We start from the raw sequence: 19,883 nt of genomic DNA, 5'->3' as shown, positions 1-19,883 counted from the left end.
CGACGACCTCCCTCCGCTGCCAAAGATATCTCACCCCCCCGATATCGTTCCGAGCATTCCAACCTGGAAATTCGAACGTCCACTCTCTCATTCCTCGAAACTTCATGAACGACGGTTTACATGCATCGCCACTGGAAACTTTCGAAAGTTATCTTTTGTACTCGGAGCCGGTGCTCATTTAGCGCGAATTCCCCTAAACAATGGAACAAATGAAAATATCGAGTTAAATCAAATTCTCCGTGCCGCGCTTCCATGCTCGACGGACTGCAATTCATTTGGGAATTTTAATAACTCCGGTAAGCGGTTAATCGTGGAAAACAAAGGGAAAATAAATTGAAAAGCTCACTCGAAAAATTCGTTTCATCGGCGCGCTTCGTTCGCAGGCCAAACTGCATTTTGAGCTTCCCCCGTGCCGATAGCTCCTGAAACATTTAATAAACCGAATTCTTCGATCGGACGTCGAAGAGTTATTCCCCCTTGAAATCTCTCGATCTCCCGCTAAGAGCCATACTGGATAATCGGAAAAACTAAACAGAAACGACGCTGCCAAAGCGATGCACTCAAAACTCACGAAAACACTTCCATCAGGAGTTAACCGAGCGCGCCGGAAATTTCATCCGCGACCTAACACTATCGTCGATCTAGCAGCGACCGATATCTCGGCCGGAATAATTTTCCCCGCGTAATATATTTCGCGAGCCCACTGTATCTCGGCTGTTTGTATCAATAACCATGCGTCATAACGTATCACGTCGCGATCGCGATGCTCGGTCGCGCCATCCGATCAGATAAGCCATCTTACGGTTCATTTGAATAACGTCTCTCCTCGAGCCAGCCGGGAGCGCGCTCTCCGCTCGGCTCTTACACCTTAAAACCGTATCGCGTGACCGTAAACCGATTCCGTCGGCGTTTCTCGGGACTCCCCTATCGAGCACACTCGCCAGACAGCTCGGAGAGCCGATGTGACGCTGGTAGTCGTCGCGTTCCGGGACAGAAGCGGCTCTATCGCCGCTAAGAATCGTCGCGATTCGAATGCAAATCGGGACCGGTTAACGCGGGCAAAAACCACGGATATCGGCCACCGCAAAACCGTGCCGCCGTCACCGGAATATGTAATCCCGTTTCCGTTCAATATTCAGGAAGCCAATACTCCGCGACGCGACTCGACGCGACGCGACGCGACGCGACGCGACGCGCGCCGGGTCAAACTAATCACTCACCGTTTCCCGCGGCTGGAACGATTCTATAGCGTTTCCCGCTCCCGATTAGCAGATTTGTCATTCGACCGGTGCACTCCGGGCCCGCGAATACCCCATTAGCGCCGGCCTATCGGCGGACAATGACCGGCATTGCGAAGACGATCGGATCTGCGCGCCGGTGTCTCGGTTTCGCTGACCCCGGCCGGCCCGTGACACCGTGCGGCGATACGGGAACGGCGCCGGGTCAAATGAACGCGAACTGATCAATGGGAATATCCTATATTTCGGGGAAACAGTACGTCATCCGGTGGAACTCTGCCCGTGACGCGGTCCTTTCCACTTTGAAGTGGATTAATGCGTGACACGCGCGACGGATGTTGCCGGACCTCGAGCCCCGCGACGAGGGACACATTACATCGTGTACTCTTAGCGGAGTGCTCGCCGACGGATTTATCGCCGGACGGCGGCAACATTTTTCCCGGATTTTTAGTGGACCGCTCAAGCGGCCACTTGAGCGCCGGTTGTTGCTCAGGAGGTGGCGAGCGGGACACGGGTATTTTCGATGATTTGTAAATTTCGTTCGTTAGGTGTTCAGCGAGGAAAATTGCTGATCTTGTATTCCTTTCGATAGATTTCTGAGGAATTAACCCTTTTCTGTACTTTAACGAGTCTGACTCGTGATGAAGATTTTGGCCCAAACATAAATAGACTGAAAATCGGGCCAAACGTAAACATCACGAGTCAGACTCGTTTCCAGTTACCGGATTACAAAATGCGTGAGAAATCTACATGAGGTGAAACATCTCTTCGACTCCAAGCACAATATTGGGCCCATTTCCCAAAGAATATCGACGCCTCGAAAGATAAGCCCAATTAGAACGTGTAAAGCTCGTCATAAACACAAAGTACAAAGGGAAACGAAGTGAGAATGCATGGAGTGTACCGCTTGGGCCCGGATTTCGTAGAGCTAAATGGCACGGAAAGGAGTTAATGTAATTAAGTATATCATAAAAATTAAGTATATTTGTGTGGTTCTTTGGTTTGTTTCGTGTTTTAAAAAATGGGAAGAATTGTGAGTGATTTGAGAGTTATTAGGTAGCAGCTTGAATAGGATTTGTCAACTTGGTTCAGTTTCATGGGTTTTACTATGATTCCGAATTTGTGAGTTTGACGTGGAGAAAATCATTTTTTGGTATATTGAAGGCGTTGCTTTGTTAGTGATTCGCGAGACTAATTACAGAAAATGTTATAGCGCCGAAGATCTCGTTTAATTTAGTTATGAGAATCTCGTTAAGATATTCCGTGGGAAGAGCAACCGCATGTTACAGGTCGCGGGATCCATCGGTGGTTGTACATGGTACGGAATATTTCCCTCCCGAGATTTGAAAATTTCGTTTCGCGCAAGGCGGTTTCCTGTTTTCGCCCACCGCGTAACCAGTAACGCGTTGATCGCCCGGGGGGAGAGGTTAATGAGGAAATTATGGATAGATTAACTTGAGCAAGGAGCCTTTGCATGTTAATTTTAACGAGGATAGGGTTGAAACTTAAATTTCTTGCGGAAGTGAAACATCTTTTTAAATATCTCCGTGGGATGGGTAATTGTGTTTGTTGCGGCTCGCTCGTGAATTACACTCGAAGCTTAAAATGACTTTATTCTGTAATGCTTCGACGGCGTCATTACGCTGGCGTCTTTCTTCCCTTGACTTCGTTACTCCCGAATGTTGCTTTTTTTGATTGCGACCTCATTTACTCTACGACCACTAGCACCGGAGTCGTTCCAGTTCGTCATTCAGAAATAAAATGTAACGATCAAATTACACGTAATAAATCCGCCTGACCGTAACTCTCCTTTTCCACTTAAAAATATAAATGCACCGTCGTCACGTGCGAATTTCATTTCACTTTTCGCATTATTCTGTCCGGGGAATCTTGATTCATTTCACTCGTCTGCGTTCGTAAATTATTCTTTTAATTACTAGTACTTTATGGAGATACAGAACAGGTGCACGGCGAACGGCCGCGCCGTTCCAATCAGTGGTAAATTTTGATTAAAACACATGTTATTCGATAGCACGGTAGAAAAATGGCCGTAATGGTTATCGGGCCGTGATATACGGGGCGAGAATGTAATAAACCAGATATATTTGACAGAGTTACGAGCTCTCTACGAAAGCATGGAAAACGTGTTCCATTGGATCTGAGAGCTGCGTGAGAGCAATGCGCGCTCGTATCGCGCAAGAAATCGCGCGACACGGACCCACGCTCGCCAGATATAATCCTTTAACACGCGCGGAAGTATAATGTCGAATATAATGCATAGTTGTTTGCGGAACACCGATTAACCCATTTCTAATCGAACGTAAAGGATTCATATACAGTTTTTCACCTCGTTCGAACGCATGCAATCGTTCGTTAGTCGAACGACCGAAACGGTGGAATCGATAAATCCTCCGGTCACTGTCGTGTTACTGGCGAACGGATAAAGAACAGTTAACTCCTGTATTTTTTCAGAAACTTTCGCTTGTCCATTTGTAACGCGTGTCCAGTTTTTACTGCGCATTCCGTTTATTTAGTTCGGTATCAATTTTACTTTGGGATTCCTGTGTTCGTGGAATTGACAGGTTCTGATTTGTACGCTCGGTGTGTATGGCTTTAGAAGATTTTTATTGAAAATACTTAGTATTTTCTGATGAGATGTTGATGACATTTTTTGAGATTGATCTGACGAGAAATCGTGCATTGAGGAAAACTTCGCATTGATGCATTATACTAAGTTTAATGTTAAATATCGAAATAAATGTCATGCTTCTATTATTAATATTGAAAGTGCACACTAGATTAAACAGTGTACGAAACTGATTACAGGAATATTCAGTGTTTGAATAAATCCTTACCTTGCTTGATTTCTTCCTCAACTCTGATCGATGTGACTATCATCAATAATTTATTGGGAAAGAATTGTAGGCATATCCTTTACCTATGTTTCCTTCTAAGTATAATAATTGATTACAAGAATAATAATTACTCCGAATTCGACTGAACAGAATAATTATATCTGTTGAACGTCGAAAGGGTTAAGGAACGTAGAACAATCCTCAATACCTCGCAATTCATTTTCCATGGGAACGAGTAACTAATTTACACCTCAAGTGTATCCGTCGACTTCCCCGTCGACTTCGTTGTTCCCCGAATTCCTCGAGAAATTGTCGATCGGTCGTTCAGTTGCCGATCGATTCAGCGATATTCCAATCAGGCGACAGGTTACCTAGATACGGCCGAGCTCGCGACGCTCCCGAAAGAAGTTATCGTTTCTCGGGGATCGTTCGATGTTTGCCGAGATTAAACGAGGAGCCTACGCCAAACGTGTACGCGCCGTTGCTTCGAGCAACGATGCCGGATGGAAACCATGTTGATTTTCCATTCTTGAGCGACGAGGTCGCGTGTTGTCATGGCCGCAAGCACGCATCCACGCACGTGATATTTCCGCGTCACACGGGGACCGGCGTGGTTTACATTGTCAGCGGAGGAACGGGAAAGCAAACAACATGGACAGCATAATTTCGTGGCGGGGAAATGATGCGTGCCGGACGTGTCCGCGTTGCAAAATCGCGTACCCGAAGTTGCGGGGCTGCTGATCTGAGGAGCCGGGATACGTACGACGATTCCGAGCTTTTTGTTTTAACATGTTAATCATTAATTACCGTGCTAATCGCTCGCGATAAATGCATGGAATATTAATTAGATTGAATATTCCAAGAATTATTTCGTTTAATATTCCACTGCGAACTCCATTGGAATAAATAAATAATCGAGAAGTATCGTCGAAGAATATTATTTCGTCAGCGAGCTCTGTAGAATTCGATGTTCCCTTAATGAGCAGAATTTAATCTTCGAATTAATTATTGCTTAGTGAACAGGGTAGAGCGATCGATCAAGCTACGTGTAATTCTGATTTATATTTGAGGAGACGCGAGAGATATTGAAATGCGTTTTCAGGAGGAAGAATTTGGTTTAAATCACTTACGGACATGTTCTTTTGCCTGTTATTTAAACGATCAAAGCTGTGCTAGGATATCGATACGCCGGATTGCACGCTATTCTCCTCTATTTCTCTGTCTAATAGACGGAACTCGTCCGTACAGGACAAACTCCGTTCCCACAAATTGGCCAGCGCGCGTTCAGCATAAATCCATCTCGATAATAGCGTCGATTGTTCCCCATTAAAGCACCAATCTGCATTAAATTCGCTTGGCGCCGAGCGCCGCGGATCACGAAACTTTAACGAAGAGTGCACACTGAAAATTGCTAGTAAAAACACGTCCTGCTTCGCCCCAAACAGAATGAGATTTTTCCCAGGCAAATTGGATCACTCTGATTCAATGCACAGAACAATGCCGTTAATTCAAATTCCATATTATTATAGCCGATAAAAAACGAATCTCTCATTATACCTCATCCATTAAATCAGCATGCTTCATCGATTAGTCATCCTACACTTGGATAAATCCAAGCCTAACTCAAACTTAACTCTTTATCTACTGTATTCCACAATAACGTCACGATTCTCTGTCATCGATAATTCTGCACATTACTAGTCACAATCGCACAGCGAAAAATTCTATCAATCTCAAATCACAATATTACATTTACGACTCAAGCCACGTCAAACCCTGTCACAGAGGTACACTCTCGCCGCTAGTCCATAACCAGAAGCTTCAAAGCATCGCAGAATCCTCCGTTAATTCGAAAATCCTCGCCTCGACGCATCGTCAATCAAACACGAATCGCACGAGCGTAAATCCCACGAACCGTCAGCGAGGCATCATGAAAAACTGAACGGGCAACTGGTCGAAGTGCATCGGTCGCTTTAGATTCGTCGAATTTCATAAATATTCCAGCCGACGGTCGCCGGCAGGTCGTTCGAGCAGGGGTGTCTGTTTGATCAAGAGAAAGGGGCGCCGACGTTAGTCCTGGAGCCGGTCGCGGGCGGAGGGCACGCGGACCGGAAACCCGACTTCTGCACGCTACTTGAAAGCCGTCGCGCACGGCCAGTTACGGTTCCTGACTCGACAGCGAGGCCGGAGGTGGAGCGTGCATGAATATTTTACAAAAATGCTTGCTCGAAAGAACCTAGTCATCCCCTGTTCACGGTTCCTCGAATTTGTTGTGGCGCGCCGCGCGCGCCCGCTCGCTCGCCTACGCGTACAATCGCGTTCCGCGGTTCTTGTTTTAGCTTGCGTATTGTGGTCCCGAGCAGTGGGAGGCCGGATCAAGAGAAACAGGGGGCGGAGAAGACAAGAGGGAAAGCCGGGCGGAGAGGGAAATAAATGAGCGCGAGAGGGAGGTAGTCGTGTTATGCACGCGGCTCGTCCGATACGTATGTCGTTTCTTGTTTGAATAAAGAGGCCAGCCGGCTTTCAGCGAAATAGATTTTTGTTCGAACGCCGAGGGAAGGATTTCCGGAGGAATATTTCAACGTCGGATCGTTCGGCAGGTTCCGCGTCGTTCAGTCCGCTACGCGGATCATTTCTATTTCGCGAGCCCGTGGATCCTGCGAGCACGAAGTTTCTCCAGTTTCGCGGAATCACTCTTCTTCCGGCAGTTCGGCTCGCTGGGACCGATTAATCGGGCCAACAAGGAATCCCGGATTCTTCGTCGCCAGTATTCGTATTCGGCCGTCCGGCGAACGGGCGACGCGAAAAACTTGTAAATGAAGATCGATGAAACATTACATCGCCGGAATACGAAGAGACGAACGAAGTTTCCAGAGCAACGACGCCCGTTGCGAAACTTTCCCGTGTGTAAATCGATAACAAAGCGGCAGTTAAAAGGTCCGCGACGTTCGCTGCAACTTTCCCGCGAAATTAACCCCGCCGCCGGGATTTCTTGACGGCGGTTGCGGGCGTTAGCGCGATCGTTGATTACGCGATTAAATGGTTTACTCCGTGCGCCTTGTTAATCATGGATTTCTACGCGCAAGATCCAGCGGGAGATTAACCGAGATCTAAGTTACACTTAACTGGGATCTAAGCGGGTCTCGCTGGAGGTCTGAAACTTGAGCATACTCGGTAGACGCATTCGCTGTTGGTAGAAACTAATGGAGTTTATTAAGAATGTAACGCGATTTTGGCTGATATCTAATGAACAGTTAATCGAGCTACAGGGGGTCTAATTTGGGATCCGTCATAGATCTAAATAGAAGCCAATAAAATTTCAAATCAAAACTTATCGTCAGCTTAACGCGATTTTAACTGGTGCCTGATGAACATTTAATCGAGCTACAGTGGATCTAATTTGGGATCCATCATAGATCTAAATAGAAGCCAATAAAATTTCAAATCAAAACTTATTGTCAGATTAACGCGATTTTAACTGGAGTCCGATGAACACTTGGTCGAGCTACAGTGGGTCTAATTTAGGATCCATCACAGATCTAAATAGAAACCAATAAAATTTCAAATCAAAACTTATCGTCAGCTTAACGCGATTTTAACTGATGTCTAATGATCATTTAATCGAGCTACAGTGGGTCTAATTTAGGATCCATCACAGATCTAAATAGAAACCAATAAAATTTCAAATCGAAACCGAACATCAATTTATCTAGAGTTTCACTGCAGTTTAATATAAATTTCGTCATAAACTTAGAATTCTAAATCTATAGGATTCAATATAAATCTAGTTAGGATCTTAAGTAGACAAATGATAAAATATATATAGAAGCCATACAGGTCTACCAATATAGATCTACACGCAAGTCCAATGGAATTTCAACGAAAAGTCGAGTGATCGCATTATTCAGAGTTAAAAGCACCAACCTGCGATCTAATTAAAACAGCAAACCACGAGATTAAGACCCAGCTCAAGCGGCGAACGTCTACGTTCCCTTTCAGCCGGAGGATTGTGAATGACAAGAGATTTATACTCACACGTTCGAGCTGCCCATACGTCGCGCAAGTTAATCGTAAATTGTTCCCGCCGCGGACTCTTTCGCCCGCCAGTCAGACAGGACATTCATTCTCCCTGTTCACGGTGGCTGTGATTTATGATCGCCCGATCGGTCCCGTCGATTCTCCACGATCGCAACGGAACACCGTCGAAGCCTTTCCGCGGCCATTACCCACCATAGAACTCGCCCCCTTTCCCGGAAGATCGAATAGTGTCTCCGAAAATGAGATTTCGAGCAGATCCCGCCACGAGATCCGAGAACGGAAATGGGTCCGAGACCTTCTGCGGCTTTCTCTAAGCTGCGCATCCCCTTGTGCCTGCGCAAGGAATAAAACATGAATACAGCCTCGAAGGAACCTCTGTCTCCGAAGCATCACCGAAAACCTCAAGAAAATCTACCGAATCGAACACTCAGCAGTTTTCACAAGAAATCGCTAAAGATTCCTATTGAAAATCCATATTCCCCTGAATTATCCCTAACATTCGCCCTCGCGAACACTTCCGGTATCCCAAAAAGTCCCCCGACACCCTCGAAGGCTCGAAGCTCCCGAAATAACGTGATCCAATCCACGAGCCATAAAAGGAAGTGCCTCTTCCCGCCGCAAACGGCTCAGCGCGCGCAACGGACGATCATTAAATTACAGCGGAGCACGAGGACCACGTAATACCTAAAGGGTCCATCGACGTTTGTCGCGAGCGTCAGGATCCGCCGGCAATCGAAGCCGAGCGGAGGGGACGCTGGCTGGCGTCCTCCGGGGATGTCAAACGCTTGCGTTGCGGAATTCGAGCCCGTGATCGTCGGGCCGGTCTTGGCGAAAGCCGATCTTCCTCGAGTCGTTTCCGGCTGGCACGGCTTCGGCTTCGCCGCGCGGGCGGGGAGGGGGCGGGGGGACGTAAGGAAAATAAAGCGGCAGTGGAAGCCGTTTCCCCGCTAAATGAGATTCTGATACGGCGATCGGATCGCTGCGGCTCGGCGTTGCGGGGCTCTGATAAAACGCCGGGAATGCTGCGAGCTCGGCGAGGAAAGGGGTCGGCCGGCCCCGGGTAGGGGGTTGATTTATCGGAAATTAATATGCTACGCTACCGACGCCGGCGAAAACACCTCGGGAAGACTGCGAGAGGAGATTGGGAGTAGCGGAACGAGAATTTAAAATAGATTTGCCGGAGCCGGCGGCGTCTTCGTCGCCCCGCGGCCGGCTTATCGGGCCTAAGAAGCTACGTAACGAACCGTGGAAGGGGTTGGCTGAGGCATATTAATGCTTCCCCGGGAACACCGGTTGCTGGACGAGCCGTACTCGGGCTCGAGGGACGGAAGAGCTGCTGAGCCTCGGAGATAGAGAGCGACCGGCAACCTCTGGGAGCCGTCCTCGAACGAATTCGGGAAATGAACCTGGGGCCGGCCTCTCGGATGATCTTGACTTATGGCGCTCGTCGAAACTCTGCGGCGGTATTAAGACGCCCCGCGGTCATCCCGGCGACTCCCGCCATTTTGTCGGTAGGGTAGCCTGAGTTTGATGGAGCGTTTCAAGGGACGAGATTGAGTGGAACGTCGCGGCGAGGCGAAGTTGCTCGGGTGTTTTGGTTTTTGTTTTGTGTTCGGGTGAGTTTTGGTAATTGGGGAGTTGAAGGGAGAGGGGAAGGTTTAATACCTTGCTCGTGATGAAGATTTCTAGACTAATTTAACGACAGTCGATGTTATTACCCACTTCAAAGCAAACGACTATTTTGTATTATCTTCAAATAAAGTTTCCACTTGAAGTAGAATGGACAATTTTACATGAGCGTAGTGGCGAAAGTAAATATGCCAAGGGGTTAACGAGAGAGGGAATTGGTTTAAGTAGAACCGAATGTAAGGGAGGTTTTGGAGAGGTCTGAATTCTGTGGAACGACGAAGCGAAGTGTATTTGATTTTCAGATGGTTCGTTGATGTGTTTCAGGAGGTCCATGGAATAGCGACGCAACGATGATCAGGATGAAGTTTTTTCGACTCGTTCTGGCACTCCTCGGAGGCACGCAGGTGCTCTGCGCGCAGCCATCGGCGTCTCCAACGGCGAAGAGCTCTGGTGAGTTGCGTTTTCGTTGGTAGTTTGATTAAAATGCTTCGAGCCCCTTGCAAAAGTGCCGAGGACGCGGTGAAAGGAATAGTTACCGGTGCCGGATGAAAAGGGTGTATCTAATGATTATCCTAAGAACGTCGAGGCAGAGCCGCAGTCGTCGGGGTTAATCAATGCGTGACATCTGTGTCATCGGACCATTAAGATACAGTATTCCTTTCACAGCCGGTCCCTTCAGTTGCCGCAGTTTTCACCGGGCTAGACGCGATCGGGCTGCCTGTGCATCTCTTTTTCAATCAGCCCCACGAAACTGTTAATGAAGCTACGCGACGATGAAATCTGGGTCAAAGTGTAATCAATATCCACGCCCACAATTCCGGATTCATCAAAATTCCGCATTTGGATTTCTGCCGCGTCCCGCCTCTTTTATCCGCGCCGAACGCGCTCGAAATGAATGGGACCCCGCGATAAAACAATCAGAATTCCCGCGTGCCGTCGCGTCGGTCGGGCCGAGGGCGATGCGAAGAATAATATTAATTCATTATAATCTAATTTCAGCCCGCGCGAAAGGGTATCGGGAACGGAACGCGATCGGTTCCCTGCGTAATCAGCGGATACCCGTTTCCCTCGTAATTATGAAGTCGCGGCGGCGAGGTAATGAAATCTGTACAAGCAGAGCGAGACGGCTCGCGGATTGGCCTGTCAACGTCGCTGACGAGTAATCTGTAATGCGTTGCGATGACGTAATTCGTCGTTCCCCGTTCTCCGGATATTTTTTCCGCGGCGAATTATCGATTCGCTCGTTACCCATCGGTGGCGGAGTAGTTGGCTTGTATCGGGAAACTTTGCCCCGGGAAATGAAATAATTTTCCTTGTGATTGCGCGGCTCCGTTCGAGACGAGCCGTTCCTTTCCGTAAGATACAGCGGGATACTCTTGCATCCGCCGCGAGTCGTGGAGCGAACGCTACACTCGAGCGATCGGCTGAATTAATTCTTTTAAGTAATTGCCAATAAAAGAGTTCTCGGTAGTGATAGTTACACTTGAGACAAAGGAGCCGTCTTCGCTCGACGGTAAATGGCAGTCGGATCCTTAAAGCTTCCCTTCGAAAGTAAAAGGACCCTCGTCGGTTCCTGCCGGAAGCAACAAACTTAATTGCCTGCCGAAGGTCACCGTCCCCACCACGAAACCCCTCCGTCCCCGCCTTCGCTCCGTCTACCCCGAAATCTGTACAGGGGAGGAGTACAATACCGAAGCAGTCAATTCATTTAACTTCCCCCGTAGTCGTCCGTGACGGTACTTTACACTTCAAGCAAAATAATCCTCTTCCCTGGCCAATGAATTCCGACGAGGAGTTTTCAGCGAGCGCGATCGATGGACCGCAGGTTTCCGTCTTGCTGCCCCCATCAAATATGCTTTAATTCCCCCAATTTGGCGCTCCAGTCGCGGGTTAATCGAGCGTGCCTCCAGCCGGCTCGTGGAATTTCATTTTCCGCGGGCCAGTGCTTTATCGACGCCAGCCCTGATCTAATCGCGACCGATCGCCTGGACGGATCCCGATTCTTTTATTTCCCGCTCGGCCAGATGCCGATTTCCACCGATTAAAGACGGATGAAGCGTATCGCGGGACGCCCAGAGTAAATCGTTCCGAACGCCTCGCGGACAAAGGGAACGAGTATTTATCAGTGGAATCGAATGTTTCATAGATAGTATAAAAGATGCAAACAGTACTTTGCGATACGAATGAGTCTCGATGAAGCGAATCGAGAAAAGAAGCAAAGATCTTCGTTCCTGAATCGCGAATCTCGCAGATATCAAACGTACAGCTACAATAATCAACGAGACATTATTCTTCGTCGGTATCGCGCGAAACCCGAGGAACTAACTTACGGGAACAGACAGTAATCAGAAAGTACCAGCCTCGCAATCCCGCGTTCACCGCGTTTCCCGAGTCTGAAAACCGCTGTAACCCGGGATGATGCATGCGGTCCGCGCAATTGAGAATTACATCGGCCGGGCGGCCTCTTCCCGGGAGGAACGGTATTACCTCGTAAAGTACCGGCAATTTATCGAGTAATATTCCTCGAGACAACCGTCGCGCGGCGCCTTTTTAACCGGGGCGCGAAACAGAACGAACACGCGGCCGCCACGCTGGTCGGAGAGGAACGCGATAAATTCGATTCCGTATTCGTCATCCCGGTTAATGGACGAAATTCCACGGTGTGTTTCGCGTTTCCGTTTTATTGGAAACCGATATCGACGGATGGACTCGAACTGTGTGACGGTTGCTGGCCAGAGCAAGAGAGAGCGAGAGAGAGAAAAGAGGGAGGGAGGGAGGACAGTCTAGACCATTCCGCTCGATGCCGTTTTTTCCCTTGCATCGAACTTCTATTCAAGTCCCCGTGTCGTCTAGTTTCTCGAGCGCCACTTACGGCTTGATTACGTTCGATGAAAACGGGGAAAAAAAGGAGGAACGTCGATACTCGCGCGGCCATTCCCAGCTGACGCGCGATTCCTTCGGTAGCAAAGAGTGCGCGCGGCCTGCTTTCACAAAAGCTGGCGATTCCTTTGACGACGCGGCCGCTCGCGAGGGGAGCGAAGCCTCGATTCGCCCGTCGCACGGTGATATTTATTTCGAGCTATTAATTAAACGAATCCCTGTGAGCCCGGGCCACGTTCCCCGGGAAAGTGACGGCGCACTTTTAATTTCGGCCACGAGCCGCTGCGCGCTTCCCATTCAGCTTGTTGCTTTCATAAATCAGTGGGAAAATGCACCCAATCGCGTGAAAGGAGCGTCGCTCGTTCCCCCTTGTGCCGCGACTCGGATACTATTCCATTAATTACGATTTAATATAAGTTGAGTACATCCAATTATTTTTCTCTGGCATTGAGCGTTCGTTGCTAGTTTTCGGAAGGTTTTGTTAAAACGACGTGCGACGGATTTTGGATAATTAAGCTGTTGCGATCTGTTTTGTCGTTATTCGTTTATTTAGGAAAGTTCGTAATCCTACGTATATTCTATATTTATGTTTGCTTGTAAGTAACAATTAATTAGAGAAGAATAACAGTTACTTCGAGTTCAAATGGGTTAAGTTCTCTTTGTTAACCCTTTGCGGACGAATGTCGACGTTCGGACGAGACGAAATGTTCATGTTTGGAAGACTAAGTCGCAGATAAATGATATAATTAGTTGAACAGCAACAGATTAGGACGTAGTTTCCCTTTTTTTATGAAAAATGCTTAACATTTCTTAGATCTTTTATTTTCCTTAGTAGAAAATTTAGATGTGTGGAAAATCGAATAATTTTAGGGCAGTTTCTTGAAGATTCATTAAAATATGTAATATTACAGCTGGTGCAATATTGGAGCCTACAGAGTTCAAAGGGTTAAGAAGTTTCTTTTTTCTATTGATTAAGCAATTGATATATAATTTATCTCTATCTCTTAAAGGTTTCGTACATTTCAAATAATCTTCGTTCGCGAAGGGTTAAGTCACGTAGAAAATTGTTATCACGACTCTGTCGCGTCGTCAAACGGCAAGCGGCCGAATTAAACGTTCCTCGCGTAGTTCAAGAAGTTTGATAATACGGTATTCAAGCACGATTTCAAGACTTCATGTCCCGAGGAACAACCCTCGCGATTTTTCGGTATCACCAAGACAATCCGCCGAGCAATACCGCACGCTCCAGACTTCCTTAAACCGTTGCGCGCCGAAACTTACGGAATTACATAACAATGCACGCGACGATAGCACGTATAAGAACGGATAATTGTCCCGGGGACTTTGGAACTACCCTAAACCGTTCCGCAACGATCTCGCGACTACGAAATCCAGCAAACTCTCGCTGCTCCTTGCTTGTTTACTTCGCCCCGATTACTCCTGAGATTACAGTCGGCTTTAATTAACCTATTTTTCCAACGGCATCCCTCGATCATTACTATTCCCCCGACGTCGGGATCTCCGCTGCTCATCGGAATACGATTCGAGCCGCGGCTGGACGGTCGATTTATCAAACTCGTCGAACGACGCTGGCCAGATATTACCGTTGCCTTTTTCCACCCTCGTTTTTCGACGGATCCACGGTGCAGCCCTTATTCTCGCCGGGATTATACGCGATGGCGTGTATAATGCGGGTCGCGGGACCGCGTGACCCCGATGTCACCCGGTGCGGGCTCGTGCCCAGCGCGGAGGACACCGTCCGCCACTCCCCGGCCCCTTCCTCCTCGCCCCGCCAATCCCGAGACACGGTAAAAACTAAGATTACTATGCAATGCAATCAGCGGCGTACCCCGGGTTCTTTCAGATTAAAACACAGTCCGGGATTACCGGTCGAAACTGCTGTTTTGCAGGGAGCCGCTTCCCAACGAGATTGTTCGGCCGCCCCCGCCCGCGACAAAAAAGTTCCGAGCCGAACAGCGCGTTCCGCGGCGCGAAGGAAGCTCGTATTATTCGCCGATGGCGAGCACTCGCCGTGCACCTCGCGCCGCTCGCTGGGATACTTTACATATTCGAGGGGCATTTTTACCTGCGACCTGGAATTCCTGTCGGGCAGAACGACGCGAGCGCTGCCACTTGTTGGAGCGGTCGTAACGTTGCCTCCGCGGCGGTTGGCGAGGCTGGTTATGGTGTGCGATGGTCGCTGAGATTTTTGTTTGTCGAGGGCTCTCCTTTGGCTCTGCGAGGGCGCGGTCGCTTGGGACGGGTCACGATCGCTTCTGATGGGGTTGTTGATTTCTTGGTGTGTGATTTGTTCAAGTGATCAGCTACTTTGTCATTAGTTAACCCTATGCACTCGAGAGGTGACTCTAGTCACCACACGATTTGATATAACAAAGCTATGAAGTTGAATATTTAATATTTCAGATTAAATTTTGCATTAATTTTGCATTATCTGTTGCTTAATTTATCTATGAATTATCGTTAAATCAGTTTCAAACAATATCACCTATATCTCGTTAAAGAGTGTTGAATGTTTCCATTGAAATACTTTCGAGTGCAAACGGTTAATTATTGAAAGAAGGAAATTCTGAGTAGATACTGTATGTTTGCTGTATGGTACGATAATTGATGAGAGAAGAATAATATTCTATCTGAATTCAGAAGAAGTTAGGAATATTTATGGTTGAATTTGGTGTTGAGCAAAGAGCGTCTTCATACTCTCAAAGTGTCTTTCGCAATTTATCAGTAATTTGACAGTCTAATATACACTTACCCGTACAACATGGTAGAGCATAGATCAATATACCATCCGTTTGATACGAACATTCCTAATTAATAAATTCAAACAGTCAATCGAAAGTTCCACATGCGGGAAAAGCAGAAGTTAAAGAGATGAACGTATACGGAATTTCAAAGCCTAATGCGAAAATTAGAGCTCAGAGGGAAAGCCGGCACGAGTGTCCTCTCAGAACCGCGAACAAGAAAGTGGAATGCCGGCGAACTGCAATCTCCGTCAATAACACTCGCGTTTCACGGGAACTCCGATAGTTTCCCTGGCCGCGGAAAAGTGTCCCGCGCCGTCGATATCCTTTCGGTGTGCGACGAGGCGCAGCGCTCGCGAGTTAATAAGCTTGAAGCGTATTTTCGAACGTGTTTCCGCGGCCGGGTCGTCGAGGGCGCGATGGCGCGGCCACTTCCGTCGGGAAATTGACGTGCGCGCGGCTCGAGATCGCCGGGACTCGTTAACTCGTTGCGGCGAGAGTCGTCGTCCCGCGGACGAAAGATATTCCGCGGCGGAATTATAGCGGACCGCGGGCGTTCTCCGCTCGTTATAAATTTGATCGGTCGTCGGCCCCGGCGCGGCCGGATCGAATTAATGGTTATTTTATTCATACGCGGCGGCCCTGGTTTCCTTTTGTCCCGCCTGTATATTTCGTATTCCGATTGTCCGCGACAGAAATTCGTGATTAATCGCTACGGTTCTTGCGGATGGCCGACCCGGCCGGCCCGATTCCGAGTGCGCGGCGCCGAAAAACCGGCCACCGATTTCTTTCGTTCAATTTTCGCCGCGGATTCGTTCGTTATTCCGTCGCCGGATACCTCGTAAATAACATTCCAGCCGAGCAAGAAGTATATTAGCAGCCGCGGTAAAAACCATCGTTAAGTGTCTCTTACGGGGACACCGAATTATTTCGTCGTAGACAGCGCCTCCCCTTCCGCCGCCCCCCCGTTCGCTAGCGAAAATTGCATTCCTTTGTCATCAGCGGCACGCGGATCAAAGAGAATTCGGTAGCGTTTTAATTCGACGCGGGAACTAATCTATACTCCTCTTCGATTCGCCTCTCGTCGGTCGGAAATGAAACGTTATGAAACCATCGCGGAAGATCAAACGAATTTTATTTCCCTTGTTCCCCAGGCTCCGTCGAGTTTATTCCATTGGAGCGTGCGTCAGCTGTGGACTTTATTAAAATTGCCATTTTACCGGGTATCCGGTATAAGAGGTACGAGGTATCCATAAACTTCCGGCGTCGTAATTGAAACAAAAGCGCCCGGCGTGTCTCTGGATGCACACGCGCGCGGCGCCGTGGCACGCCGGCGAACGGGGGGTGAACACGGATTAAACGGGATCGCGGTGGGCGCCGCGTAACTCGGTGAACGCAGACGCAATTAACCGGGAAAGTTTGATGGCCGGGAATGTGAGAAAAGGCGGAATCAACTCAATGGCCAGATCGGGAGATGGCCAGAGGCGGGGTGTCGGCTAATGCATAAACAATGCGCCGTTTATCCGCGTAGGGGATGCAACCCCAATGAATAATAAACTACCCTGCAGACACGCGGACGGGTAGACCGAGGGTATGGCGCGAGCGGCGATGGTGGGAGGATTATCGACGAAAAAGTGCCCTCTGGCCCCGACCCTGATGACCCCACGAGGGTGTGAATATTATTGCTTCGAAGATTCCACCCTCCTACACGCGCCATTTCGCCCGTGACACCCGGCCGACTTATCGATGAGATAGACGGCACCTGGGGTGCATAGGGAACGCTGAAATTCTGGGTAATAATACAAATGGGGTATAATCTTTTTATTGAACGTCGCTCCGGTACAGCGGAGCTCTCGGCGTTGGTCGGGGCTTCGCGATGGGTTTTACGTATTATATATCGCGAACGCGACTCGCAGGAATGAATTCAGGTTATGCGATGTCGGGGGAGGAGTTATCTATTATATAATTGGCCGCTAACTCGGGCGTAATATAAAGACACCGTGAATAACGCGGCATCTGGGATACGAACGGTATGTCGGATATCTTTTGTTACTTAATATCAATCACTCGGATCTTCCCTTTGTCATTGTACTCTCATCTCGATAATGGATCTCCCTTTGACATTGTACTCTCGTCTCGATAACGGGGATAGGTGTTCCGCCGGTGCCTACGTAGACAGGAAATATTGATTAGCAGCTAATCATAGAATGGACAAATCTATGTCAACGTGCTGGGGAATGCTTCCGAGGAATTGACAGTCTAATTCCATCTACAGTTTTATCCTCGATAACGTACGATCGTTTTCAAATGAAATTCGAATAGAATCCCTGCGAAACGTCTAACTTCTATTGTTCTGTACGAGCGAAACAGAGATGAATCGAAGAATTAAGAAAACAAGCATTAAACCGTACATTTCAAGCGCAATCTCGAACTCGGAATCTCCCGAGCAATCTCGATGGATTATTCCCGTGGAACCTCGGTTCGAATCACGCGGGACAAACGATAGCAGCGCGAAAGTTTTATAGAATTCATTACGCCCGTTGAGCTCGCGGCAGACGGTCGAACGGTTTAATTGCATAACGCGGAGAATTACGGCCGGGGAACGAGTCTTGTCGCGGGGAAACGCGGATAATTAAAACGGTCCGCGCGCGCGGCCGGCATCGCTTAAATTTTCGGCAACTCTAATTTCGCCCCTTCATTTTTCCCCTATTAACGTATTCCGCGGTTCCAGCCGGTCGTCGGTGCGCGCGGATACAACCGAAGAAATTACGTAGCCGGCCACGGAAAAATTCCGTGTCCGAGAGGCCGTGCTCGAGTCTTAGCCAGGCTGCCGCAAAACAATTTCAATTTGCCCGTCCCCCGTTTCACTGGCCCGGCAAAAACCGTGCACGCTTAATTTCACCCTCGCGCTTCGCTATCTCGTCGACGACGCCCCGCCGTTAGCAGTTTCGGTACGCTAACAGCGGCGGCGTGCATCCGATGCGAGTAATGCGCACTCCATCAGCGCAGTTTCGCGGTGAACTCGGACGACCGCCTACGCGGGCAAAAAGGCGCGAGTTGCCCGGGAACGGGTGATTATCAGCGGGGAACGAATCGTCCGCGTTGTTTGTCGTCCTTGATCCTCTTAACCCAGTTGTAGCCGGAAAGGAGAGACTCAAACGATTAGTTATGCTTTAACCCGTCGACCTGTAATAACGTGCCAGACTCGCGCCGGAGATTCCGAAGAACTTAACGATTACGTATTATTCGATTCCTTTCGGTTCGAATGGAATATTAAAACTACTGGAACGAATTTTGTTCAAAAGTTGGACGTAGTTGTCTCTTTTTTCAGTAAATTATTGATGACAAGGTAGTATCGATTAATACTAGGTTTATTGAACTCGTCAATTTGATGCATATTGGATTTTAGAAATATTATTTTGTAAATGTTTACGGCAATTTTGATTGAAACGGTTACACTGACATGTACCCTAATTACCTACTATCGAATCTGCAGTTTCCACAATCTAAATAAAGGAGCATCAAATCTTTTAGGAATAATAGAATGAAGTGTACAATAAATGCCCGTAAACCTAGTGTTAATTAAATAATAATAGCAAGCTACAGCAACTAGGAATCTCTACAAATATGGAAACTCCAAAGGTGTCTACTGAGACTTCAAGCGATCTACAACTTTGCTAAGCAATATCTTCTGTCATTTCTCTGAGAAACCCGTGTAATTTGCAATAGTTGCGTAAGGAAGAAATCAGGAATGCATTTTGACTCTTCTGGTATTTTGAATATTAACACTAGGTTTACGGACCGCGTCAAATTGACTCATATTGGATTTTAGAAATATTATTTTGTAAATGTTTACGCTGATTTCGATTGATGCGATCACACTGACATGTACCTCAATTACCTGCTATCAACTCTCCAGTTTCCACAATCTAAATAAACGAGCATCAATTCTTTTAGGAATAATAGAATGAAGTGTACAATAAATGCCCGTAAACCTAGTGTTAAAACTGCTAGACGGAATTTTATTCAAAGTTGGACGTAGTTGTCTCTTTTTTCAGTAAATTATTAATGACAAGGTAGTATAGATTAATAGAGGAACGCAATGGGTTAGTCAAGGGGTGAAACGTTTGAATCGATTGATATTCGGATGAAATTGAGTTCACGTGTTTTAATGGCAGCATTTCTCTGATCTTGATTTATTGGTAGGAAGATTGAAGATCTTTGAGGCGTTCCTTTCCTGAAATTCAGAGTTCAGGATTGTTCTAATATTGCGACGGGATTAGAGACGCTGGGATTATAGATATTACAGAAGTTCCCGGAAAGAATATAAAATTATTCTCTTCCCGTAGCTCCCCGCGCGTAACCGCAGTGCAGATAATAAAATGTTCATCGCGCGAGGAGTTAAAGCCAGCCGTTCCGGCGAATCATTTCAATTTTATCAATTGCGAAGGGTCGAACCTAATATATGATCGGTAACGCGC

At 47.7% G+C, this 19,883-nt stretch overlaps 1 protein-coding gene across 2 annotated transcripts in view; it reads left to right on the top strand.

Annotated features, from left to right (window-relative positions):
- Positions 1 to 19,883, top strand: part of LOC116423879 (defective proboscis extension response 7) — a 233,502-nt gene that overhangs the window by 9,667 nt on the left and 203,952 nt on the right. For both annotated transcript variants that reach the window (XM_076367717.1, XM_076367711.1), the window contains exon 2: positions 10,085 to 10,210. In XM_076367717.1, coding sequence (XP_076223832.1) covers positions 10,111 to 10,210 — 100 coding nt within the window. In that variant the 5' untranslated portion in view covers positions 10,085 to 10,110. The remainder of the gene's footprint in view (positions 1 to 10,084; positions 10,211 to 19,883) is intronic.

Source organism: Nomia melanderi, chromosome 1 (genome assembly GCF_051020985.1).
Source record: "Nomia melanderi isolate GNS246 chromosome 1, iyNomMela1, whole genome shotgun sequence".
NCBI classification, from domain to species: domain Eukaryota; kingdom Metazoa; phylum Arthropoda; class Insecta; order Hymenoptera; family Halictidae; genus Nomia; species Nomia melanderi.
The sequence above is the reverse complement of the archived record's forward strand: the minus strand, read 5'-3'. Positions and strand labels throughout refer to the sequence as shown.